The 26,773-nt window shown below is 56.4% G+C and overlaps 2 protein-coding genes across 2 annotated transcripts in view; one reads left to right on the forward strand and one right to left on the reverse strand.

Annotated features, from left to right (window-relative positions):
• The first annotated feature begins 7,973 nt into the window (after nucleotides 1-7,973).
• LOC117651005 (proline-rich protein 36-like) lies at nucleotides 7,974-12,745 on the forward strand. The gene is made up of 2 exons (XM_034394694.1): nucleotides 7,974-10,234; nucleotides 10,728-12,745. The coding sequence occupies exons 1-2, from the start codon at nucleotides 8,024-8,026 to the stop codon at nucleotides 11,391-11,393; spliced, it is 2,877 nt and encodes a 958-aa protein (XP_034250585.1). The 5' UTR covers nucleotides 7,974-8,023; the 3' UTR covers nucleotides 11,394-12,745.
• A 245-nt stretch (nucleotides 12,746-12,990) lies between these two features.
• LOC117651007 overlaps nucleotides 12,991-26,773 on the reverse strand; it is a 51,838-nt gene continuing 38,055 nt past the window's right edge. Inside the window, exons 7-13 of the mRNA XM_034394705.1 lie at nucleotides 25,561-25,725; nucleotides 24,240-24,300; nucleotides 23,525-23,667; nucleotides 23,031-23,210; nucleotides 15,625-15,889; nucleotides 14,750-14,938; nucleotides 12,991-13,495 (exon numbers count right to left, since the gene is read on the reverse strand). Of these exons, the coding sequence (XP_034250596.1) occupies nucleotides 13,320-13,495; nucleotides 14,750-14,938; nucleotides 15,625-15,889; nucleotides 23,031-23,210; nucleotides 23,525-23,667; nucleotides 24,240-24,300; nucleotides 25,561-25,725 (1,179 nt within the window). The 3' untranslated portion in view covers nucleotides 12,991-13,319. The remainder of the gene's footprint in view (nucleotides 13,496-14,749; nucleotides 14,939-15,624; nucleotides 15,890-23,030; nucleotides 23,211-23,524; nucleotides 23,668-24,239; nucleotides 24,301-25,560; nucleotides 25,726-26,773) is intronic.

The following is a 26,773-nucleotide window of genomic DNA, read 5'->3' on the forward strand; positions in this document are numbered from 1 at the left end:
TCGCTAAACAGGACTCGAACCCATCGTGTGACCCCACCAACGGATTCCTCGTTCGGAGGGCAATCCATTGGTGGGGGTCACACGTTCGGTTCGAGTCCCGTTTAGCGACTCTGGAGCTCACTCGTCTAGAATTTTGGCCGCCTGCACCGTTCTTCTGACCCACTGTGTGACGCCCCCATCGCCAGCCCCCTGGATCCGCGTCTGGCTCTATACATGCAGACGCAAAATGCATCTGAGTAAATTTGTGCTTGGGTCAAGCGCCAGTGCGATTACAATGTTGAAAAAAAAAGTCTCAGAGAGTGTAGCTTGCGCTGCGCTATGGTGAGGCCTGCCTGAGGAATTCCCCTTCCCTCTCCCCCCGCGTCCCTTAATACCCGCGGCCCGAAACTGGTTTTGCACAAAGCGTGCGGATTGGGGGGCGGACTCCGCCAGGCCTCCGCCAGGACACTGCTACACTGTTCCGTTGACGCGGCGCGTCGCTTCTTTTCGCGCGCCAAACGAGCCACGCGCACGGGGATCTTTTGTCTCCGGTGTGCCACTTCCAGAACGTGACCGAGGCCTGGCGGAGGTCCTGGCTGAAGTCCTGGCCTGAACAGTGAAACGGAGTGTGCTGAACTCCACACTTGGACGAGTGGAGTTTGCCGTCTCCACGCTTGAAGTGTGGAGGACCTTACTGAACCTCTATCTCTAGGCACAGAGGAAACCTGGCGAACTCCACACGTGAAGTGTGGAGACAGCAAACTCTGCGCTTCCAAAGTGCGGAGGCTGCAAATTCCACACCTCCAGTGTGGAGTTCTCCACACTCGTTTCACAGTGTGGCCGAGGTCGGTGCCAAGGTCCGGACGACAACTCCTGCGCGCTCAATCCCTGCCCATCCCTACGTGAGTCCGGGCGCGGTAAAGGTCAGGCCCGCGGCGGCCTGCCTCGCGGTGTCTCCCGGGTCGCGGCGGTCACGACAGTCGTCTGTCATCGTCGCCGTGCGTCGCCAAGTGGAACGCCTCGTCGGGCTCGAGGCGGTGGGCGCGGGCGGGGCAACTTGATGGCAACCCTAGGCGACCGGGCACCATGGTGGCAACCCTAGGCGACCGGGCACCATGGTGGCAACCCTAGGCGACCGGGCACCATGGTGGCAACCCTAGCCGACTGGGCACCATGGTGGCAACCCTAGCCGAGTGGGCACCATGGTGGCAACCCTAGGCGACCGGGCACCATGGTGGCAACCCTAGCCGACTGGGCACCATGGTGGCAACCCCAGTCGACCGGGTCAGGACATCGGGGTGGCAACCCTAAGCGACCTGCCCCACTCTTAGTGGCAGGCAGACGTGAAATGGCGAGGTTGTCTCGAAGTTGCTGACCAGTCGCCCGTGCCAAGATGGAGTTCGTCACCGGGCAGAAACTAGGAGGACAGACGTTGTCGCCATGATGGGGCCCCTCTTTGTGGACCGAAGGCGTCCCCGCCGCGCCCCACCCCGCCCCACCCCGCCACGCCCCGCGCCGTGGAAAACGGCCGGCGTGGCGCCGAGTGGCGCGGCGAGTCTCGCTATTTTCTATCAGCGTTCGGGCACGTTTTCGCGAGAACAAGAGAACACCCAGTGCACGCCTTGGCCGCTTTGGCGCGGAGAGAGAGAGAGAGAAAGCGGCCCGTCTATGCACGCCCTGCCCTCCCACGCCCCACGCCGCGCGGGCCACGCCCACGGCAGCCTCGCTCACACTGCACTGGCGTGTCCGTGTCTCGCCACATAAAAGTGCTACCCGTTTCGTTGTCGCCCCCTAATTGCTCTGGCAGTGCACCGGCAGTGCACCGACAGTGCACCGGCAGCCGGGCGCGGTAATTGAAAGGCAATTCCAGGCGGGAAGGACCACAAAGGTGCAATCAACGAGGCCAGGTGCAAATCGCAGACAGGAGGACAGTCAGACAGGCCGCATCGCATCGCATCGCATAGTGGACGGACGGGGCGCACACTGGCTGCAGGCTCATTCCGAGCACCACTTGCGCTCTGTCTCTCTCGCCCCTTGAGTGCCCCTTTAGTGCGAGAGAGATTGGGCGACGAGAGCGACTCTCGGAAACAGTGTGCTGGCTGCCTCGCAGCGCCCCTTGCCCGGCCCCGAGTGCTGCGAGCCGACGACGCCGTCCTCGCGGGACGTCCCTGCCCCTCCGCCTCCACCGGCGCATGCCGCCACGCCGCCGCTGACCGTCGCCATGGTGGCCGCCGGCACGGCCGAAGAGGAGGCCGGCGACGACGGCGCCCTGCACGTCAGGGAGGGCTGCCGGTCGCCCTTCGGGTCGGGCCCCTTCGGCGGCCTGCACCTGCACGGCCTGCACGGCCCGCTGCCCGGCATGGGGACGTCGCCGCCCGCCACCAAGGATCTGCTCATCTCAGTAAGCAGCAGCGCCACAAGGACACCGTTTCGGCCAGCGAGGTTGCCGAACGCCACCGAACGGGGCCGACGCACGGCAGTGTGTGCGTTTCGCGCGAATCAACTAGCGCCAATTACGATGCAGCAGGCCGTGGCTCTCTATTCAAATTTGTGTGTGTGCGTGTGTGTGTGTGTGTGAGCGTGGTTGTGTGTGTGTGTGTGGGGGGGGCAATAGCAACCCCACGTGCGTACCTTTGTGAGTGTTTGCTTTTGTGTGTGTGTGTGTGTGTGTGTGTGTGTGTGTGTGTGCGTGTGTGTGTGTGTGTGTGTGTGTGTGTGTGTGTGTGTGACGCGTTTGTTGTTTCGAGGGAAAAGGAAACACGGAGGTGACGCAAAGTGCGACGATGACGTGTGGCGACGCACGTTGCGTTTTCGAGACGACTTTGCCGGCGTGAGTGCGTCGTTGTCTTCTTTGTCGTGGGAACGGCTGTGCTCCGCCGCTCCAGCTTCCTCCATACGACTGTGCCTGTGTCATCCGTCCGTGGCGCCGCGCAGCGCGGGGTTAGCGCCTAGCGCCCCGCAGCCTGACTCCGAGAGGCGTGTTCGTCGCTCTGCAGTCTCTCTCGCACGTACACGGGGACGCCGACGAGTGCGAGAGAGACAGAGCGACGAAAACGACTTACTCTCGATAGCAGTCTGCAGTTCACCCCGTTCGGTCCGTCCGCGCAAGAAGCAAGAAGCGTCTCGCTCCAGGAGGCGCTTGCCGCGCTTGCCGCGCTTGCCGCTCGGCGCATTAGCCCGGTTGCATTAGCGGCGCTTTGCTCGCCGTTCGCGCGTCGCGCTTGCGTCACCATCCTCGTTCCTCGTGAGCTGGCTTCGGCTCGGGCCTTCGCCTTCCAGCCTTTTGGCTTCGGCTTTCGGCTTCGCAGGCCGCCCGGCCGCACCGCGTTCAAAGCGGAGCGGCGGGAACGTTTAAACGCGTGGCCGACCCGGCCCGGCCCGGCCGAGTGGCGGAGAACAGAAACCGATTCGAATCCGCAACACGGCGTCGTAAATATGCAAAGCACAACAACAACAACAACGCGAGACAAAGGCGGCGTGAGCCCCCCTTCCCCCCTCCTCGACGCCGACGTCCCGGTTCCCAGCGGCCCTCCTAGTGGCCGACGCGGTGCGGCATGTCGTCCAGCACGCGGTCAGTGGCGTGCGCAGAAACTTTGAAAAAAAAAAAAAGCGCGAGAGGTGTCTAGCAGTCAAGCCATGCTTTTTGCCTACTTCCAGGTGGATTGTGTCACAATTTGCCTTCCTTCTAGGCGGCTGTCTAGTCTAGTCCCCAAAGGGAGGGGTCTTGGGGGTTTCAGAATTGAACTCACAGCCAACTTCGCACTCAATCCGCCGTTCTCGACCTGTGCGCGACGGCCTGTCGCTCTGTCTCTCTCGCACCCCTGCGGGCTCTGCGGGCCCTGCGGGACGCCCCGCGAGTGCGAGAGAGACAGAGCGGCTGGCTGCGGGGCTGCGGGGCGATCGCTCTGAGGCCATCGGAGGGCTTTCTCGCTCCGCGCTCCGCCCGACAAGGACGTGTAATTATGAACCGTGCCCTTTCCCCCCGCCGGCCGGCCTGCCCGCGGCAGACTGATCGCTCTGTCTCTCTCGCACCCGTGCGGGACGCCCCATGAGTGCGAGAGAGACGGAGCGAGGAAAGCGGCTCTCGGAATCAGTGTGCCGGCCGGCGGGCTGCAGTGCTGCATTTGGCCGTCCGGCCGGACAAACAGGGGAAGTGGAAAGTGGAAGAGGAGAGTCGCCGGATAAACGGCCGGGGCATAGCGTCCCCCCCCCTCCCTCTTTTCGTGATTTATGCAAGTGAAACGGCGTGTGCCGGCCTGGTGTCGGCGTGCCAGCCAGGCGTCAGCAAGGTGTCGGCCCGCTGTCGGCCCGCCGCTGTCAGATGCAGCGTGCGACGCAATTATGCAGGCGACCCGAACGGCGCGGCGGCCTCGCGTCCCTGCAGCATCCACCCTTGTCGCACTCACCGAACCGGCGCCGCCCTCTCTGTTGCAGGACCAGAGCACCTGCAGCGATGGCTCTCTCCTCAGCATGGGCAGCTCCGACCTCGACGAGGTGAGTGTTCGGGGGTTGGTGCGTCGACCTGGCGGAGCTGCGTTTGGAAGACGGACTTCCTTGGTGCCCCGTGAAAGGCCAACCCCTTTGTGGCCCAAGAATGGATCCTGAGAAGGATTCAGGAGAAGGGGGTTCTTATGACGCACAGTGGGCCAGAAGACCGGTTGACGCGGCCAAATTCTTGAAGCGTTTTGAGCTCCAGAGTCTCTAAATTGGACTCGAACCAAACGAGCGACCCCAACAATGGATTGCTCTCCGAACGAGGAGTCCATTGGTGGGGCCACACGTTTGGTTCGAGTCCCATTTAGCGACTATAGAGCTCAAGACGCGTCTTGCATGTAGAGTTTTGGTCGCCACCACCACCGGTCCTCTGGCCCAGTGTGTGACGCCCCCATCGCCCTGCCCCTCTCTGGATCCGCGCCTCGCCGCGCCTGTCGTGGCCACTGCTAAGTGTGTTCGTGAAATGTCCGTTCCCCAGGACTCGTGCGGCCAGAGCTCCTCGCGGCATTCCTCCAAGCTGTCCCTGCAGGACAAGAGGAGCGCCTCTGCTGACGGCGGTAAGTCTCTCGGGCCTCTTTGGCACAACGAACAAAATAGTGCTTTGGATGACATTACTTTCCCTTTTCAAGCGTGCGTAGTTTGCACTTGGAATCAAGCGTCACAGGCACGTCCGCTCATCCCGCTATGGCTAAATTCATGGGGGATTCCTTGTCTATGCTTTAATCCAAGTGGGACAATCTTCAAGTGTGAGTGTATGCTTGGCTGAAGCGTACAGTTCCACTTCCGATTTCCCAGTGTGCGCTCTGACACTACTGACGCTGGCTTTGCTGTCCGCAGACCTGGAGCTGGCCGTCAACACGACCCCCCTGAGCCACAGCGCCGCGAGGCACAAGATGGCCGTCAAGCCCAAGCGGACCCACGGAGCGCCGAGGAGAAAGAGGATTCAACAGGTAGGCAGTGTGGAGAGGAGGGACAGTCCTAGCCCTCCGGCCCCCACACTGGTCTAGAGGACTGGAGGCGGCCAAATTTTTTTGAGTCGCTAAACAGGACTCGACCGAACGTGTGACCCCACCAACAGATTGCTCTCCGAACGAGTAATCCATTGGTGGGGTCACACGTTCGGTTCGAGTCCTGTTTAGCGACTCCGGAGCTCAAAACGCGTCGAGAATTTTGGCCGCGTCCACTGGTCTTCTGGGCTTTGAATCGGAAGTGCAATCCATTGGTACCATCATACGGTACCATCAAGTTTTATCAAAGAGCCGAGTTAGAATCCCACCCACCGCCTGTGTGAGGTGACTCATGGCTGTCTCTGGTTGCAGCTCTCCGCGCCCGCCCTGCCCGCCACCCCGGAGCTCAACGAGGAGCCCAGCGCCCGCAGCATGAGCCCCGAGCTGCCGGACCGACTGCCGGACCCTTCGAGTCGACTAGGTACTCATTGGGAGCTTGTGACTCTGGAATAAAAATGACTTTTATCTTTCTATAATAGCCCTAGACCCAAGACCGCCTGTCGGCTTGTGTTTTTACCTCCTGAGCATGTTTATTTTCATCTCTGACAACTTCGTTTTCATTCCGAGCTTGTACGACGCGAGTAACTAAGTTTCGTAACACAATTTGATGAGACTGCTCATTGGATTTGCTACGACATAACGCCATGACATAACGCCGCACTAGAACGTCTTGAACGCATTTCCTTCTCTCCTTTCGACGACCGATCACGCACTTTGTGTTTGAAGCCTCACACCGAAAAAACGTTAGACTTGAATCAACACTTTTACAATTGATTCTAGTATAAAATATCCTTACAATAGCGCCAAGAATATTATACTCAAAGCTAGTATAAAATATCCTTATTTTATACTATTCTTGTTTTGAGTATTTCTATACTTGTTTCCACGAGATATTTAAAAATTTTTGCAGCTTACACTCACGTGCGTCTCCTAGCCTACAATGCCTTTCCCCACTCCCTATTTCGACCCCTCATGGTAGTCGAACTGTGTGCCTTGTCACATGGCTACATCCCCGACCGAAATTCGTCGGGCTTGACCGGGACTTGAACCCGGGCCACCCGCACAGGGTGCCGTCGCCTTGCCAGTTGCGCTACCTGCGCGCGATGAAGAACGATCGTCGGGGACGAAACATGTGCTGATGCGGGTGTGCGTCGCTGCGTCTGTCCTGCCGCCTCCCCCACCACCCATCTCTTAGGGGTGGGGGGAGGCGGTCACTCGGTGCGGCACTCAAGCATACCTTTATGCTAGTTTCAAGTATAGTAGACTTCACGCGAGCATAACTTGCTTGTTTCAGGCATAGCAAGTCTAAGTATAATTTATACTATATTGGAGTATGGGCAGAATCGCTATGCTTCCGTCAAGCATACATATTTTTGGAATAACCATAATTTATTTTTAGTCTTACCGTATCATACTTCAAACAAGTAAAGATGTGATATTTTAGGGTTTAGCATAACTTAAACTTAAATTCAAGTATAACGTTTTTCCGGTGCACTTTTCGCCTCGCACTGAAGCCGGCATGAAGAGCACCCCTGTTATCACTCGCTGTGTTTTGCCGTGCCCCGCTACTTTTACACAGTCAGAAAAAAAACAGTTCCGCGATTTTGTTGCACATTTGAATTTGAACTCACCCTGGTGTCGGAAAGCGGCCCTGAAATGCGAGCAGGAATGGCAACATGCCCTGCAGGGCCTGCATCATGCACCTACACCAGCGAGAGCCCTAACTCCTCCCGAGTGCCCAGTGCACCTGCCACGTAGCGTTGTTGTCTATGTGTGTGTGACTGTGATTGTGACGCTTTGCACGCGCCTTGGCTGCTTTGCTTCTAGCGCTCGCTGACGATGCCGCCGCCCCCACGCAGGCCCCCACGCCCGCCCCCCGCACGCTCGCCGCCCCCGGCCTGGCGGGCCAGCCGGGCCACACCAGCCTGGCGGGCCACCAGCTAAAGTCTGCGTCTCTTCCCCCCGGCGCAGCCCTGCAGCGCGGGCCGCCCTTCGCCATGCCGGGCCTGGCGCACGGCCCCGGCCTCGGCCCCAAGGCGCCGGGCGTGGTGACGGTGACCCGCAGCCGGTCGAGCGCAGCGAGCCGCCAGGACCACGAGCAGCACGGCGCGGTCGGGGCGCGGCGCAGCGGCTCCTCGGACCAGCTGGACCGCCACGAACACGACCGCCACGACCAGCTCGACGGCAAGGCCAAGGACCTGTCCAAGGACCTGTCCAAGGACCTGTCCTTCTTCAGCCGCCTGCTGTCGCGGCGCTCCGGCAAGAAGAAGAAGGGCGAACGCGCCACGGAGCAGCCGCCCGCCCCCGTGCTGCCGCCGTCCGCCGGCCCCGCGGCCTCGGCGTACTACAGCGTGTACGCGGCCAAGGAGGACGACGCGCACGCCGCGCACGCCGCGCCCTGCAGCCTGCCGACGCGGCGGCTGGACGAGAAGGGCCGCTACGTGGCCGACGAGGCCGCGCAGCAGCCCGCCGTGCCGCCCGGCGGCCTCACCACGCACTTCCTGAGCGGCGCCAATGCGCGCGCCCGCCAGCGACGCGAGCCCATGACCCTGCCACCCAGCGGGCTGCACGCCGACGCGCGCCTCGAGGACTTGAAGGACGACGCCACCGCCGCGCGCACCACCACGCCCCTGGACGGCGTGCCCGTCCCCGTCATGCTGCAGCCCGCCGTGCTGGAGCCCGCCGTGCTGCCGCCCCCGCCCGGCCGCATGCAGGTCTCGTACTCCACCTCACCGCCGCCGCCGCTGTGGCCGGCGGGGGAGACCAAGGTGGTGGAGCTGATCGAGAAGACCCCCGAGGCGAGGAGCCAGTTCGAGCAGGAGAGAGAGAGGGAGGGCAAGCTGCGCGCGTCCTCGTCGTCCTCGTCGCGCATCCCCGGCTTGTCGGCGTTCCAGCAGCGCGTCGCCATGGTCGCCGACGAGGCGGCCAAGGACTCGGCGTCGGGCGAGGACGCCGTGCGCTTGCGGCGAGGACCGTCCTCGGACTCGCAGCCCCAGCAGCCACCCAGCCTCCCCGCCGGTCAGGGCTTCGGCCCAGCCAAGGAGAAGGAGGCGCCCAGGAACTTGGACGAGGAGGCGGGCGCCGTGTCCCTCACGGCGTCGGAGGGAGAGACGTTCTCGGGCGCACCGGACTCACTAGAGCCCTCCTGCATCCAGAAAGCAACCCCAGTCCCCGCACCTTCTGCCGCACCGGCCCCCGTCCTGCCCGCTGCGCACCAGCAGCAGCAAGAGGCGACCCCGCGGCCCCGGGCCCCCAGCAGCGAGGCCTTGAGCGCCTCCACCAGCAGCGCCCCCAGGCAGGCCATCGGCGCCAAGGGTAAGTCGTCGTCTATCGAGAGCTTGGCGTCGCCGCCGCCGCCGCCGCTGCTGCCCAAGGCGGCGTCCAGCGACAGCATCACGGGCATGCACCAAGTCACCATCCCGCTGGGCTCGGCCGGAGTGAGCATCACGCAGCGAGTTGCAGAGCCCGTCGCGCTGCCCGCTTTGGCCGCCGCGGCCGCCGCCTGCGCCGCTACGCCCACGGCGTTAACGTCGTCCACGGAGGAGCCGCACTGTGTCACCGTCGCATGCGTGTCTCACCCCGCCTCGGCCCCCGCCACCTCCACCCCCGCCACTCCCACCCCCGCCAGCACGCAACCACCCCGTAGCGGCGCCCCCGCCGTCACGCTTGTCAACCTACCTAGTCCGGCGGCGTCCTCCCTGACGGCCAGCTCGGCGGACAGCCGCGCAGACAGCCCGACGGACGCGGACGGCCCCGTCGAAGCGGACAAAGCAGCAGACAAACTGGGCGACAGACCCGCGGACGAACCGGCCGACAGAACGGCCGACGGACCGGAGAAGACTGACAAGACTGAGAAATGGGATCTGCCGGCAGAGCGAAACAGCGGAGAGAGGCTGGCCGCCCTGCTGCGGCCGACCGTGCCCACCGTGCCCACACTGCAAGCCCTGCAGCGGAAGAGTCTGCCGCCCATGCCGCTCGCCGCGGATCGAGTGGAGCAGCCCGCCGGCGCCAAGGCCAAGGTGCCCGAGTTCATGCGCGTGCAGCTGAACCGCGTGGACAGCAAGCCCGCCGTCAACGTGGTGCTGTCGACGGCTACCTCTCCGGAGCGCGGCAGTCGCGGCAGCATCGGCTCGCTGGACCCGTGGGCCGTGGAGGAGGTGATGGTGGAGGCGTCGCTGCCGGCGTCCCTGCTCGGCCTGCGCTCCAAGCGCTCGGCGAGTAAGGACGACTTGGCGGGCTCGCCGCCGACCTCGCCGCTGTCCGCGTCGCCGCCCAAGGTGCGGTCCGTCGCCACCGTGCCGCCCCGGCCGTGTAACCCGGCCGCCGTGCTCCAGCCCCAAGCCCTGGGCCGCAAGCCGCAGACCCAACCGCCACCGGCCAAGCGGCCGCTCTGCCTGTCCGAGGACAACAACAACGTCATCATCGTCGAGAAGAAGGACCTGAAGAAGGCGGGCGAGCAGGGCCCAGAGGACGCCGCGCCGGCCGGCGTCGGCAGGAGGACGGCGTCGCGCGACTCGCTGCAGTCCAGCACGGAGGAGAAAGACAAGAGCAGGGACTCGTCCGTCAGCCCGGTGCTCGACGGCGTGGTGCTGCGCAGGAAGTCGCTGCCCCGCGAGGCCCTCGGCCAGGACAAGGCCCGCGACGACACCCCCGAGCTCATGAAGGTCTTCGCGCGGCGCTCCCTCAAGGTGCGCGACTCGGAGGGCGAGCTGAGTCTGCCGCCGCTGCCAACGCCGCTGCCGAGGGACTCGAGCGTAAGTACGAAGCTTGCTAGGTTCAAATGGTGGGGGGTGGGGGTAAGCAGTGATGAGGAATCTTCCTCGTGGGTTGGGTCCTTTGAAGGGTTCGCACCGCGCGCGAGGAGCAAGCGAACCGTGGTCGCCCCCCGGCGAGTATAGTCAGTGGCCACCATAAGTAGGTTACTGTACTGCTAGGGAGACCGATCCACCGGCAGGGGATGAAAATGGGACACTCTTTTTCTTGAGTCGAATCAACCAGAAACAGTGTGTCCCATTTTTACCCCTCCCATGATCAGCCCAGGCAAGCGCCTAGCGAGCAGGCCTGCCCACCCGGCCGCGAAGTAAGCCGCGCTGCATCCGAGAGGCAGCCCAGCCCAGGCTCTTGCGCTGTGCCAGATTCAAAAGCAGCGTTTGGGGAGGGAAGGAAAGGCAGTCCAGTCGGGCGGAGTGACTGGACTGAGCGCCGCCGTCCATTGGCTCTGCCTCACGTGTGTCTCCTTTGCTCCAGGTCCCCGTCGTTGAGCCGCCGCAGGCCTCGCCGCCGCAGCAGCGCGCCAACCGCGACAGCGACAAGGAGAACGAGAGCTCCGAGTCGCCGTCGACGTCGCCGAAGTCGTCGCCGAAGACGTCCCCGAAGGAGGAGAGGGCGGTGACGGTGGCAGCGGGCGCGCGCTTCCAGCGTTCGGTGCCGCAGCCGTCGCAGGAGCAGCCGCCCCGGCCGGCGCCTTTGGGGGAGAAACCGACCAAGCCCGCCAAGCCCGCAGCGGCCCTCGAGCTCATCATCAAGGACAACAACAGCAACCGGCTGAGGGTGCGCAAGCCGGACAACGCGCTGTCCAACGGTGGCGCCGCAAACAACAATAACCACAACAATAACAACAATATTCTGAACAACGGCGCCGAGAAGACCGAGAAGACGGTGGCCGCGGTGGCGCCGTCCAGCGTCGTGGCCAAGATGTCGGCGCGGTGGACGCTGCCCGCAGAGACCAAGCCGCCGGCCGGCGTCCCCGTGGTCGCGAGCACGCCCGCCGTGGTCGCCGCGGAGGCGGAGGCGGACGTCGCGGCGGAGGACGCCAACAGCGCCGTGCCCAAGTTCAAGCGCATCCAGCAGCGGCGCGAGGAGTGGGAGCAGCGCGCCAAGCAGAGCAAGTCCCTGCAGAGGGCCGCGCAGTGACTCGCGGTGCGCGCGCAGTCAGCAGTCTAGTCTCGTCCTCGACCCTGTCGAATTTCGTCTGCCTAGGACACACAAGTCAGTGCATGGCATCCAGCTTAGGTAGCTTTTCTCTTATATACAGGAAATCTTGATAGATATCAAACATGTTCGCGTTCGGCGAGTAGACTACTCGTGTGCGTTACTATTGCCTGCCTGCATTCTGTTCTTCCTTGTACCATTATTCAATTGGTTTCTTTCTGTAGTTCAGAATCTTTTTGACCTTTGCTGACACAAAACTTGTGTTATGCCTGTTGGTAAAATAGTAGATATCTATCTTAGATTTCTTGTTTATTTTAGGTGTCTTGTACCTTTATAGGTATAAATGTGAAATATTATTGTATATTTTGTAATTTATGTATTTATGTGTATACACTCTCTTGTTATCTGTTGTACTAATTTCAGCTAAATTGACAAATGTGATTTGTTTTTATTTGACAGAGGCATACAGTTAGTTTTAGAGATGCAGTAACATAAGTTTAGGTTGACTGCTTACTTCTGTAAATTTTCAATGTGATATGCGTATTAGACGTGATGTGATTCATGTACATTGTGTTGTAAGATTTTGAAATATGGCCATAGTGATAAAGTACCTATCCCTATTCTTGATTTCGTCCAGATACCTCCTTTACCTGGAGTGTATACGGTTATAGGAAGCATAGAGAAGTTTTCCCAGAATTTTTGTCTTATCTCCATTCATATCAATATCACAACACATTAAATCAGGCAAAATCGTGTAGAAAACTTTAAAAAAATTTATTCATATTCATCAGTGCCAAAGATAGCATCTTACTGTTTGCAACATATTCACTACCTGAAAATCTCAAGCTCTTAAAATAGCTTCCGCACTAGAAGATATCTGTAGAAGAGCTGCTTGTCAGGAAATGAGTGTTATCTTATCACACATTTTTCCTTATTTGTCATGCTAATTTTTTCTGTTTAGCTGTGAAAATCCCGATCTACCAGAGCACTTGGGGGTTGGATTTAATGTTATCCTCAGAAATGACATTGATTGCTACCACTGTATTGTCTACCTTTTTTTTTCTCTTGCTGATCATATTATCATTCCTTGCCTGGGTCTTGGCATTATAGACCTTTGAGCAAGTTACATGGTTTTGCCAAAACTGTTGGCTGTGTTTTATGAACTTCAATATTAATTGTAACATTTGCTGTAAACTGCATCAATGTATTGATATTAACAACACAATGTTTTGAGTATGTACTGATGTAGAGTATAAATGTGTCTATTGATTGGAAAGTACTCAATAGTTTATAAAATGAATAAATCTCCAAAATATTTGTTGAAATTTTATTAAGTTTCTAGCTTTCTTTTTTGCTCCCAACACTTTTGGACCTCGAGGCCATTAGAAGTCTGTTTCAATCGCAAAATGGTAGAATTGGAGCCGACGCCGCCGGGCTGGAGAGGTAGGCAAGTTATCACATGCCCCTTTCCTGAACCAAATGAAAGTAAGTCATGAATTTGAATTTCAGTTGATTGCACTTGGCGCAATTAGTTTACATAGGCCATCAAACCAGGATCAAATAACAGAACAACCACATGTAAAATATAATGTCTCATTTTTTTGTCATTTTAATTAAACATTTTTACATAAACTGCCCATAAAACACTTTCTTTTCAACATACATAACGTTTATATAAGGACTAAGTTAAGTAGAGCATCATCACTAAAATTATATTTAATAGAGCCTGTAGCTGCACAGAAGCCACAAATAAAGAAATCTTAACAGTTAATAGGGGGAAAATGCTTGTAGTACGGTAACCAAATGCCGGTAAAAAAAAAATACAACAAAAAGTCCCCGACACAACGAAAAATCAAAACGTATTTGGTTTGCAAGTTGATACTGTCGCACGGCCAATTGGCGTGGCCGCTACATGGCCGTGAAGGTCCTGGCGGGCCCGGACTCGCGCACCACGCAGATCCTGTCGTTCTCCTGGATGATGACGGGCTCGGTGCACACGACGCGACGCAGCGTGTCCTGCTGCTCGCACTGCTCCGGGTCGCCCAGGTCCTCCTGCTTCATGAGCGCCTCCATGTCGGCCAGGTCTAGAACACAAGGCAGCATGCAGGCACACGAACAGCCCTTTGCTCAAGGAAGCAAGCAGGCACACCCCTAGGGCAACAGCCCTATGCGTTCTGCCGAAACTACCGGCTGAATATGACCTGCGGTTAGATTCATTCAACACTTCTCATCCCTTTCCACAATTTCCCAAAAAGGTGGCCCATGACCCTTAACTACCGTTTAATACTTTTTAAAATTCAAGGGGCAGTTCATTTTGAATGGCCTGTACGGCTTTCGAGCGCGGAGTATCGTCGGAGCCAGATCTCTTCTCGATTCTGCTGCTAAGCTGGTAATGCAACCACACGGTAAAAACGGTTCCTGGTTTTCCCAGGAACTTCCTGGAAATCGCCTATGTCTCTACCATTGGCTTCCTGGGAAAACCAGGTACCGTTTTTACCGTGCACAGCAGCTCACCTCAAGGCCGAGGCTCTAAACTGTGAGGAGGATCTACTTCATCATGTCACATGGAGCGCTTTATGCGGATAATCGACTGCAAGTAGACTCGAAGGACTGCGCAGCTCGTGTTCTAGGTTGTATTCCCTTGGCACACACGGGCCCCACCTCGCGCCTGACGGATCAATGCGCAGCCGCGGGGTATCGCCGCGGCCCTTAGACGCGGGGTATTCGCGCGGAAAGCTTGAGAAAATCGGCCTTTCAAACAGAATACGGCAAGTTTCAGTCGACTTGGTCAGTCACGAAACATTTTCATTCCGCGGTGCTATTACAATATCCCAATTTAGTGATAAGTTCAGTTGCTGAGTGACCAAATGACTTGTTGGAAAATTGGTGCTGACGACAAGGGCCTGTCAAGTTGCCGCGCGCGACTAAGAAGGGTCTCCATGTTTCATGACTGTCCGAAGGGCACCAATGAATTCGTTACCCGAGCTTCAATTTCTATGAAGGATGTCGCATTTCCCCCGAGGGCCCCTAAGGGCTCCAACCTTGGCAGCCCTTGGCAGCACTGGGTCGCTGGGGGTGGCGTGGGGTGGCGCTCGGGTGGCGCTCGGGTGGCGCTCGGGTGGCGCCGCGCCCTACCCGCCTAGAGAGGCCCTACTGGGTGCCACGCTGCCACGCCTCGGCGCGATCTCGCCCGATCGTTGTTTCGGCCGGCGCCGCGCTGTGCCGCGCAGTGCCGCGCAGTGCCGCGCAGTGCTGCACCCTGGCGGCGGGCCTCGGCACCAAAGCCGCAGGCAGGGCGCCGCAGGGCGCCGCGGGGCGCCGCCGGGCCTACCACTCACCTGCAGGGAAGGACGGCGCTCGGTACTGCAAGTGGTGCATGTAGGGGTGCAGCTCGGTGAGCTCGGGGTAGGGGGTGGAGGGGGTGGGTGGCGAGCAGGCCCGCACGGCCACAGGGACGCCGTCCAGGACGCCGTAGTCGCAAAAGCCGAACGGCGAGTAGGGCGGGGAGCAGGGGGGTGCGGGGAACACTGAAACACAGAGGGCGCGTTGTAGTGCCCGCAGCAGCCTGCAGGCACCGGGCCGCCCCGGGCTGACATGACGGCCGCATGTCCGACGGAAAGAACCCGCAACAAACTCGATCTGGAAGCGGAACCAGCTGGAACCAACATGGAGTCCAGTCGCAAGCGGGGGGCGGTATCTGCTCTACAAACTGGACTGTGTGCATAACACACTCCACTCCACCCGGAGCTTGCCGGCCCGCATGCACACTTCAACGAGCAGTCTTGAGTGAACGCACATGCAGGCATGCTCCAGTTGCAGTGTAGTTCAGTTCAGTTTGTCGAGTATTTCTAGTTTCCGTGACACTGCTTCTAACGCTTGAAAATCTCACCGGTTTCAGGCGAGTTTCGAGAAAATCGTTACACCGCGCCCCTGCCACGCGTTAAGCCTGTACCGCCGTAGGTTGGCGTCGCAACATGCAATATCACATGCGGATGATGGGTTTCATGCCTTGATGCAAGCTGAGGCAAAGACAGAGTCAACCAGGTGTTGCCGCGGGCATGCAGTCCTCCAAACATGATACTCGAAAGCCTGAGGTGACCCTAGGGTACGCTGACCCTGGCAGCTACGAGCAGTGCGCTTGTCTTCCTTTTCACCATCCCTCTCACCACTTGGTCCCCGTTGCATGCTGGGATGCTTGGGTGCAACACCTTACCTCGGCGACGAACCGCGCCCTTAACCAGGTCGCGGCGGACCGCTATGCCGTAGCCCACGGCTCGCTTCCCGGGACGGTCACTAAAGCTCCAGTCATCGCTCAGGTGGGGAGCCTTACATGTCCTGTCGGGGTATCCTGTCGGGTAGCCGGGAGGGAATGACTGCGATTCACTGCTGAGGTAGTACAGGGGAGGCCAGTCGGGGGGTGCTGGGGGTCCGAGCAGGGAGTCTCCTAACAGCTGGGGCACGGGGGCGTGAGGGGGAGTCTGGGGACATACAGAGAGACGATACATGAACAAAAGTACAGGGCAAAAGCATCACCAGGAATTCCCAGACCCGCCCTCGAAAAAAAGGTCAATTTTCAGAAAGCCGCCTGGGAATCCCAGGTACTGCTTTTGCCGTGTAGAATACCCTGCAAGTTACAATCAATCCCTTTTCGGACTTTGAAGTAAACACTACTTGTGAATAGGATGTGTGGTAAGGACGCCGTTGTGTTGAATGAGATAATTAGAAAGGCTGCATGTGTTTTCTGAACTTGTATTTCGGTTTGCATAAGGTAGTATTTTGGTAATATCACTTAGATATGGCTCAAGTTATGTTACATAACAACAAATATTTCCTTTTTTTACAGTAAGTCACGATGGGGTTTGCAGATTGGAGAATACATGCAAATCTAAAGAGGGATGACTAAACTGCGACACTTCACACGCATTGAAAACACTTTACAATAGCAGGGGCGGAAAACATTCCTTTACACAAAATTGGATTTGTTGAGATTTAGTTAGTATGAATATATAGGATATATGTATATGTTTATATGTATATACGTTTTAATGTAAGTATACAACAATAGAGAATATCTCATTCGCGCAATCCGAAAGCGGATCTTACAGTAACTGGTCTGTTCAATAATCAATTTTTTAAAAAGGCGGCAGAGCATTATGCACGAATTTTTCTACGGAGAAGCGTCAATCCAAAGCAACGCTAGACGTTTAACACATTTACCTGGAAACGGGTGAACAAACATACGCGACAAACATGATAGTCCACATTGCGGTTAGTAGACCCACAAAGGAAGAGAACAGGATATGTTTGCTTTCAACTGGGAAAAAATATTACAGAGAATGGAGTACAATCTTCCGTAATACCACGTCCGCGAAAAAATACAGACACACATGCATACGCGCGCGCACACACACACCGACACACACACAGAAATAAGGAAGAAACTGGAACAGTGACACGATTCCAACATAAGGATAATACAGCTTAAGAAACAAGGGTTTCGTGTCGAGTCCGCACTACGTCAGATCCATTGAGATTCTGGAGGATCCAGTTAATGGCCCAATACCTTGGATCTGTGCGCAATGGTTAAGAATCGACCCCAAAACGTAGCTGGAAACAATGTTTCCATTTCCTAAACATTGAATTTGATTCGTATCGCTCACTTTAAAGCCACGTATTAACGTATTTCTTGTTTGGTTGATTTCTGCTCTAATTACAGCCCTTAATTGGGAGAAAAAAGCGAAAAGAGCTGCGACATTTGGCACCAGAGCGTCGTGCGCACATGCTGCACAACTTCGTCTAAAACTAAGCTCGATCCATTGCGAGGCAACGAGACATTCGTCATCAATTGGCACGATAAAGAAGATAGCGCCAAGACATCCAGGGAGACGAAATCGTTTCTTGAACGGATCCAACTCGGATTATGAGATCCACAGGATTTACACCAGAACATTTCCCAACAATATTTTAAAAAAAACATGATTTTTGTTTTGGAAAATATCAAACATTGAGTGGTACAACCCATGAGTAACGCAGACTCTGCTTCGGAATTGACTCTTTCAAGATTTAATGAAAAACAGTGCACAATAGCCGTATAAATTAATTTCATTTAAGAAGAGACGTTTTCGTTAGTGTACGCGTGTACACCACGATCGTTACACTATTAAACTGATAGTTGGCTACAAGTAATTAAGTGGATTCGACGAGCAAGCGCGCCAGCGAAATTAGCTAACAGGGCATCTTGGCAGCCTAAACAAATTATACTACATACATTTAGTTAGACTATTGACTACTTTAATATATTTGTTTACTGAAATTTTAATCAACTTTTTTTAACGAACTGGATAAATGTTTAGGGATATATTTAAGGCACGCCACGTCGTGGCTAACATATCACCAAAACAGTTAAAAAAAATAATGGTCAAGATAGTATTTTAACTTTATAAGTCACATTTCAACAACAGCCGTTACGCTGGGTTATATTCGCGCTTTAAGCACACATTGGAACACACATGCTATCCTTTTTAAGGAAAGAAAGAATGAGCTCAAACTGAATAATTAAGTTTAAGACAGCGCTGAATTTGACAACAGTGTAGTTCCTTTTCAAACAACTCTCATATCACATGAATCCTCTAAAACACTCCTTAACAAGTAACGTCAAAACTATACAGTAATAAATAAGGATAACATCACAATTCTCTCATAATCAACAATGGTATAATCTGTTGTACAATAAAATGTGCCTTTATGCTATTTTACTTAGATAAAACCTATCGCTTGGAACGAAATATATCCTACATAATCTAGATATGACTTTGTCATCAACACAAATGGTTCGGCATAACCCACCAGAAACAAAACAGAAATGTAGAGAAAAACGAAATAATGAGATCATTAACATTGTGTGAAAAAATAACTATGGCACTAGTGGCAAGAATCATCATAGTCAAAACACGTGACTTGATTACACAACGTTGTACAATTAGAAACGAATCCATTTTGCCAGCGAACTGTGTTGAATCGACCCCTCTATTTTCGATTTAACGAAGCTGAGTTGAAGAAATACACCCGTGAATAAGTGCGATCAATATGGTCCAAAAGTACAGGTAAATAATGTATAAATGAAAACACAAAACAATCAAGGTAGAGTTCTTGCTCTTTACAGTTAGTAAGAAATGGCAACAGTTTGGATTACATTCTAAAAGCAGTGATATCACCACCAGTTTTAATATGGCACAATATTAAATACGCAACATTCATTGCCTCAACCATCACCGATTCAGTAGAGTGTAAGAAGGTATGAATAATGTAACTTTAACGAGTGTCTTTCGCGGCCCTGCGCGTGGCTGTCAAACGATGTTTTTAAACGTGACTCAAGCGTAGCAAATAAAATAAAAACATTTGATAAAACTAACAGTTCACTATTTCAAATTTTATAGCAATTACTCATAAAGCATATAGCTAAAACCGAAATTAACAGAAACGGATAAAATTGTACCGACACTTACTTTTGATTTAATTTGTCGTTGTTTTGGTCCCGCACTTTTGCCCGAAATTTTGGTACCTTCGAGTCATAAGACAGAAATTGGGAAATATCTTAAGAGAAGTTGGAACAGATTTCCTATAGTTTACACGTGCACGCACAACTAAGACTCACACGAAGACGAACATAATAACATCACGAGATTGTTATCTTCCAGGCCCTTCCAGTAACATGGCTTGATACACTTTTCAGCAAAAAACGCATTTTAAGACAAGTTTGCAACATTTTCATAGGCAAATTCTAAGATAAATGAAGAAAGCCGCCCAAAGAAAATTTGTCCAAAACAGAGGACGTAAGAGGAGCAGAGTAGAAGCCGCCGCGTTTCTTGGGTACTGTACAATGACCAAAATTGTAAGATTCCAACAGATTTACTATGCTCATAATTATTTTAGCCGCGCTCTACAACAAATATATACAAGTTACTTGAATAATGCAGAGAGTTCAACGGTAAACTTATATTCGGACGGTTTCGAACAAATTGCATTAGCTACGCAAAGGCCTAAAAGTTAAGTTTAGTGCAATGTCCAAGGAGTGGATTTTCAGATCAGGGTGGATAATTTGGAAGAGAGGGACGCTTGCCGGCTGGCATTCGAATACCGATAGCAATTGTGCCCCTCGTGCTATCTTTTAAGTTCCGGAAGGGCCGAACCAAAATTCAGATATAATGAAGTTCCCTACAAACATGTAATTTACTTTGAAAGCGACTTAGCTGCAATCGTGCACCTCTGTGGACCGGAAACGACCTATTTGAAGCGGTAAATCTTTAACGAGTCCTAAAAATATCTCATCAAGTTTAATGAGGGTAAGGCGATGACTGTGCATCGTAGAAGACCAGTTGAACGAAAACGTTACGGATATCAAAGGCATGCCGTTAAAGCCACATACCCACCGTCCAAACCCTTCAGACTTAAGGTGCAATCTTGAATCTGAGTCTTAAAAAGGCATAGTGCTGGGTCAACCCCCTAAGCCCGCTTAAGAGTCAGAAACACCCACACTACCATTTCGACTCGTGTGGCTGCTCAACAGGAACATTAACACGAAATACATTTCCATATATTTTAAAATTAGATAAGTGACAATTAATTCATGATATAACAGTGACCAAACGGTCAATTTCTAAGATTCAAACACACGCTAGCACCAACACTTAGTAGATCCGTAATACGATTGGTATGGTTCACACTTTCTAACGTAAACTAGGCCGGAAAACGAGGCCTACTCAATGGTCCACAACAGCCGCCGGCGAGGGGGCATCGCGAAGTGCGGCCGCAGATTGTGTGCCTTGCCTGGCCTTGGCGGTCTAGCCGGTCTGCGGAGCACGTCTGCCACCGACGCTTTGCGACGCGAACGCACTTCGGGCTGACCCCTTGGAAAACTACAGTCTCTACACAGCGAAAAGAACAAAGCCGCCGGAGCTTGTCACACGGTAAACAAAGTGATTTTAGTGCATCGAATTTGCACGAAATTGCGCACACGCGTGAGTGAAGTGCACGAATTCATGCGCAAACATCGCACATTTTCGTGCTTAACTACGTACGAATCCGTGCATTTTAAAACGCACGCTCAGTTCCGCGCAGAGCAATGCACAAAATCGACACAGTAATTCCGTGCGCACACTCGCATTAGCAGTGCGCGATCCTCGGCAGCGATTCCCAGTCTCCTACTTTTGTGTCGGGATCACGAACGGTAACAATTAGACTAGGAACAATAAGACTAGAATTGGACTGACTAGCCGCCCAGTCAGTAGCCAGGCACGTCCTCGCGCGGCCACGCGTTGGGGTAGTGGCGGTAGTCGTGCCGCTGGTAGCCGTACTGGTGGTAGGCCGGCGCGGCCGCGGTGCCGTACCGCTGGTAGTTCCAGCCCCAGCCCCACTGCTGTTGCTGCAGCTGCTGCTGTTGCTGCTGGTGGTACTGGTACTCGTAGCTCTGCTGCTGGTAGCCGTGCCACTGGTAGCCCTGCTGGTACCAGGACTCCTGCTGGCCGTAGACCTGCTGCTGGCCGTACTGCCGGGCAGGGTACGGCTGCACCCGCTGCTGGTACATCACCTGCTGGCCGAAGCCCGCCATGCCGACCTGCTGGGCCTGCTGGGCCTGCTGGCCCAGTTGTGAGTGCAGGGCCGACGGCTGCGCGAAGGCAGAGCCGGCCATGGCCTGCTGCTGGCCGAAGCCGCCGCCGTGCTGGCCGTGCTGGCCGCTCTGCTGCTGCGCGTAGGCGGGCGAGTGCTGCGGGGACTGCTGGGTCTGCTGCGCGTTGGAGAAGGTGCCCGAGAGCTGGGGCGACTGGTCGGCCAGCGAGTGCTGCGGCGACTGGCCTCCCTGCGCGAAGGGCTCGGCGTTTTGTTGCTGCTGGCGTTGCTGGGTGTCTTGGTGGTCGGCCTGCACGCCAGCCTGCATGTCGGACTGCATGTCGGCCTGCATGTCGGACTGCATGTCGGACTGCATGTCGGCCTGCATGCCGGACTGCATGTCGAACATGCCGTCGTCGGTCGCCTTGGAGATCTCGTCCGCTAGGGAGGTCTCTTTGGTCTCGGCCAGCCCGTCGGCCAGCCCGTCGGCCAGCCTGTCAGCCAGCCCGTCGGCGAGGTCGGGCTCGCGGGACTCTGGTGCCGCCTCGTCCTGCACGCATGGCGGCTCCGCGCTGTCGTCGGAGGGGCGCGTCGGCGTCAAGGCCGCGCTGGGCGACTTCAGATCGGCCGAGGCTTCGTCCGGGCTCACCCTGGGCGACACGCCACCCAGGCGGAGCGACAGTCCGTCCGCCATGTCGGGGGGCTCCGAAGGCGACCGCTGCTTGGTACTCGACGGGTCGGGGGACAGTCGGTCGGCGTTCGGCGGCGCGCTGGGCGCGCTGGGGGTCCCAGGGGAAGCGGTCTCGCCCATCCCGGTCGGCATGTCGTTGGCTGCGGGCGCGTTGCTAGGCGGCGACGTCCTGTCCACGAGGCCCTCTTCCGGAGACATGCCGCCGTGCAGGCCGCTGGACGACCCCGGCGTAGACAACCGCGGAGACGTCCCGCTGGACATGCCGCCCAGCATACCGCTCGGCATACCCGGAGACACGCCGCCGGACATGCCCGGGGACATGCCGCCGGACATGCTACTGTGCACGCCATTGGACATCCCATTCGGCGCACCATTGGGCATACCACTCGACATACTATTCGGCACGTCATGGTGCATGCCATTGGGCATACCACTTGACATGTCATTCTGCATACCGCTTGACATGTCACTCTGCATACCGCTTGACATGTCATTCTGCATACCGCTTGACATGCCATTCGAAAAACCGCTTGAGATGCCATTGGTCAAACCGCTTGACATGCCATTCGACATACCGCTTGACATACCATTCGACATACCGCTTGACATACCATTTGGCATACCGCTCGACATGCCACTCGAATAACCGCTTGACATGCCATTCGACATACCGCTTGACATACCATTCGGCAAACCGTTTGACATGCCACTCGACATACTGCTTGACATGCCATTCGGCATACCGCTTAACATGCCACTCGACATACCATTCGGCATACCGCTTGCCATGCTATTCGACATGCCACTTGACATACGATTAGTCATCCCGGTCGGCATGTCATGGTGCATACCGGTGGGCATCCCGTTGTGCATACCATTCGGCATCCCGTTCGACATGCCGTTGGGCATCCCGTTCGACATCCTGTTCGGCATGCCGGTGGCCATCCCGGGCGACATGCGGCTGTCGTGCGCTCCGTACGCGCCGCGCATCATGGGCGGAATCTCTCCGGGCGACAGCCTGCCCATGTTCATGTGGTGCAGCATGTCGTCGTCCGAGCCCAGGCCGAAGGAGGGACTGCGGCGCTGGCGGCGTGCGGGTGCTCGTCGTCGGCCCACGGCCCCGCCGCGTCCGCGGCCCCGCCGGGTGCCGCCCCTGCCGCGCGTCGCGCCGGCCGGCCCGCAGGGAGGCCCGCAGGGAGGCCCGCAGGACGGCCCGCAGGACGGCCCGCAGGACGGCCCGCAGGACGGCCCGCAGGACGGCGCGCTGCCCTGGGGCGGCCGCAGGGCGACGGCGAGGGCGGCGGGCTGGCGGCGCAGCTCACCTGCACCTGCAGCTCCAGGGCCGCGCTGCTGTAGAACAGGCCGCCCCTGCCGGCCAGGCCCACGTCGTTGGAGCAGAACGTCTCTTGGAAGCCGGGCAGGCGCGTGGGCGCGGGGGCGGCAGGCATGCCGCTGTCCAGCCCGTCGTCCAGGCCCAGCGACCCGGGCCGGTCGTCCGGGGCCTGCAGCCAAGGGGCAAACAAGAACCGTCAGCGCAGCTCGTTGCAGGAACCGTTTCCACCCCGCAGGGTCGCTAAGCAGGACTCGAACCGAGCGTGTGACCCCGCACATGGATTCCTCGTTCTGGGAGCAATCCATTGGTGGGGTCACACGCTCGGTTCGAGTCCTGTTTAGCAGCGACTCTGGAGCTAAAAACGCGTCTGGGATTGAACCGCCTTCACCGATCTTCTGGCTCACCAAGCGTAGCAGCCACTGCGCTTGGGGAAAAGCGTAGAAGTACTACGCGTTACAACCAGTGTAACCGTTGGTCACTTACGTTGGGCTCCTTGTACAGCGCGCTGAAGGCCTGGCCGTCCTGCGACGTCGGCTCCACCTTCATCTTCATGTCGTCCATGTCCTCCACGCCGCCCGGCCCGCCGCCCGGCCCGCCGAGCGTCACGCGACCGCCGAACGGAGACTCTGCAACATCAACGAGTGGAACTGAGCACCTGTTGCGGCGTGTTTTGTTTGCGTTTCATGCCAGGAAATTGGCGAGCAATAATTCAATCGAGGAGGCCGATCGGCATCGACGGCGCGCGTGACAGCGCTGGGGTCAAGGCGGACTCGCTGGGCCCAATCAGACTCAATTATTCAGTGGAGGGTTCCCTCAGAACGACCCATCAACTTTTCAACAGCGTCAGCGCCACTAACCTACCATTAGGTTATGATTTCGTCTGGCGACTCCACGCAACGCCAATGTTCTTTTTTAATCGTTTGATTAACCCCATTGGGGTGACCTCGGTATACCAGGCGACACAGTCTTAAAAGTACCATTTGGAACAACTAAGATCTCGTTTGAGTTGCTGTAGAAGACCCAGATAAAGCTAAAGACGCTTGTAGAACAGGCGAAAATTATCATTATGTAGGTAAAAAAAATTGTGATTTAATGCCGGTTTAAATCACCCCAGGATGCCGAAGTCGCCCCAGTTGACGGCACTAAAAGTAAGTCGTCGACTGCAGTGCAGCTGCGGGGCTCCAGAGTGACGCCTTACCGTGGGGTGAAGGCGCGAGGCAGTCCGAGCTGGGCCACTGGCGCAGCGATGGGCTTGGGTCCTGCAACAAAATCGTTTCAGCATGAGGACATTTCTGGACAGATTCCTGGACATTTTGTTGACGGCAGTGGGGGCCCTCTCTGCGTCATTCCAGTTGCTTTTACAGGGGACCTATAAAGTCATAGAAGGCCTAGTCGACTTAAGGGGGCAACAACTTGTTCACAAGTAATCGGAGGAGTGAGCTTTTGGGTCATTTTCATACTGTATACTTCATACAAAGGAGTTGGATGTTAATTTTACAGAGTGACACTCAACACGAATCACTGAAGGCCACACTAAATCCCCTCCACCCCTCGCCCCGCCAGCAATCAATGGACGAGTGTATTAAAATGAAGTTCACGAGCCACGAGCAAGCCAAGGAGCGGGGCGCGGAGCGGGGCGAGGCGCCTGCAGCCGCGAGGGTAGGCAGTACAACGCACGGATGCCAGGCGTGTTGCCTACCCTCGAATCCACAGGCGTTCCCAGCCGAGGGTCGATTCGAGACGCCCCGTGGGTGCGACAGGGACAGAGCGATGAAACGCTTCGGAATGAGTCTGCAGGGCGCTGCGCAGCACACTGCCGCATATTGCGCATATAGCCCAGCGACAGCGCAGCAGAGCGTTGCACGGCTTCATATAGTTGCCCGCTTCCCAGTTGGCGCGCTAGTCCGCCGCACTGCAAATCCATTGTAAAGTTTCCTCGCCACACTCGTGTAAATTTTGTCGAAATGCCAGAAACATGTTGGAAATCCTGGCCAAAATTCGCGCACCTCTAGCTGGAAGCTGAGAGTCTGAAAACTTCTTCTGATATTGCTGGATGGCCCGAGATGTACAGAATGTCAGAATAAGTAGTTCCCAGCGAATTTTGATTAGGATTTCAGACAGGTTTCTAGCATTCTGACGACATAAACACTAGTGCACTCCAGTTAGAATGCCGCGGCCTTCTGGCCCCGCATCGTCCTCTGAGAAGGCCAAAATTTGGCGTCCCGGGCTGCCGGAGTGCCAAATATTGGGTAACCCGGGGCGCTGAAAACGGAGCGCCACTGGAGTGGCAAGGAAGCTTACCAGTGGATTTGCACTGCTGGCGGGCCAGCGCGCACCGCACCACCTGGGAAGCAGGCGACTACAGAAGCCTTGCTGCTCTCTGCCGCGCGGTCGCTGGGCTATATGCGGCGCAGACGCCGATTACCAATGGATTTCCGGAGGGTCGGGAGTGGACGGGAGTAGACTTTGGCGACACTCAGAATACCGCATCAAACGCAGAGCCTGAGTGCGGGGCTTACCTGCACGGACATCGGGTACCACGTCTGCATGGTCTGCATGTCTTGCTGCTGGTAGCCCATGTCCACGAAGGCCTCGTCGTAGGACAGCCCCGCCTCCACGTGTTCGCGGACCGAGTGGCCCAGGCGCTGCTGCTGCTGGTGCTGTTGGTGCTGTTCCACCACCCGCTGCAAAAGACTTCGACATTAGTATGACAGAAAAAGACCTGGAGCGTTCTCTTGGAAAAGCCGGGGAGGCCTTATTGGCCGTCAGCCCGAAGGAGCCGAGCCAGCCAGGCGGTACAAAGATGTCGGGCATCTCTCAAAGACTCCTTTCTGACGTCAAAATGATGCTCCCTGATGAAACCAGGGAGGTTTTATTGGACACCAGACTGAAAGACCCACCCGGGCGGCGCACGAGCGGCGCACAAAGACGTCGGAAATATGTCAACGAGCGCTTTCAGGGTGCACCGGCAAAATGATAGCAATCTAGCTGCTACTTGGGCGAGGCCCACGTCAAAGCGACGTTTTGGGGACGAGTGCCAATATCCGGTGAAAAGCGCGACTTCCCCTCCACCGCGCGACTGTGAGCCACTAGTGCATTTTAATCAGGGCGTCGTCTGCGACGTCGTGGTCTCAACCTTTGCCCCCAGTGCTCCTCCTGCACAAGCACGTTCAAATATTAACAAGTTGGAAGGGGGGCAGGGGGGCGTCTTGGGGGGAGGCGCGCGTCCACCTCCAAGGTTCTAACAGCCTGCCGGCCGATCAATAAGGGTAGCAAAGGGGAGGGGGTGGGGGCGGGGGCGGGGCAGGTGACAGATGATGAAGCACGGCGCAGCGAGGCGCAGCGAGGCACAGCGAGGCTGCACGGAGCCGGCAATCCGGGACACCCCGGAGAGGCAGGGCAGAGACGGCCCGAGGAGGACGGGCAGGACGGGGAAGACAGAGGAGGCAGAGTGAATTGCGGGTAATGAGAGGAGAATAAACACTGATGAACAGCAAGGAGAGGGTGGACGCGGGGAGGGCGTGGCGCGGCGGGGGAGGGGAGGGGTGTAAACGTCGATATGATAGCACTTGGGGGAGGGTGGGGCCGCGGACACGGTGGACTATGCGGGGAAGGAGGGAGGGGGAGGGGGCGACAGGGGGTTGCTGCGAATCAGAACGCCGCGACGAACGCAACCACTACCGGTCCGCATGCCCACAGAGCATAAATGGCTGGGCATTGCCACTCAAACTG

This window comes from Thrips palmi, unplaced genomic scaffold, assembly GCF_012932325.1.
Source record: "Thrips palmi isolate BJ-2018 unplaced genomic scaffold, TpBJ-2018v1 HiC_scaffold_5, whole genome shotgun sequence".
Classification (NCBI taxonomy): domain Eukaryota; kingdom Metazoa; phylum Arthropoda; class Insecta; order Thysanoptera; family Thripidae; genus Thrips; species Thrips palmi.

Excerpts from the sequence above, each read along its gene's own strand:
- LOC117651005 (XM_034394694.1), top strand. The coding sequence starts at position 8,024 with ATGACCCTGCCACCCAGCGGGCTGCACGCCGACGCGCGCCTCGAGGAC. Across the intron at positions 10,235-10,727 it reads CGCTGCCGAGGGACTCGAGC|GTCCCCGTCGTTGAGCCGCC; the intron begins GTAAGTACGAAG and ends CCTTTGCTCCAG.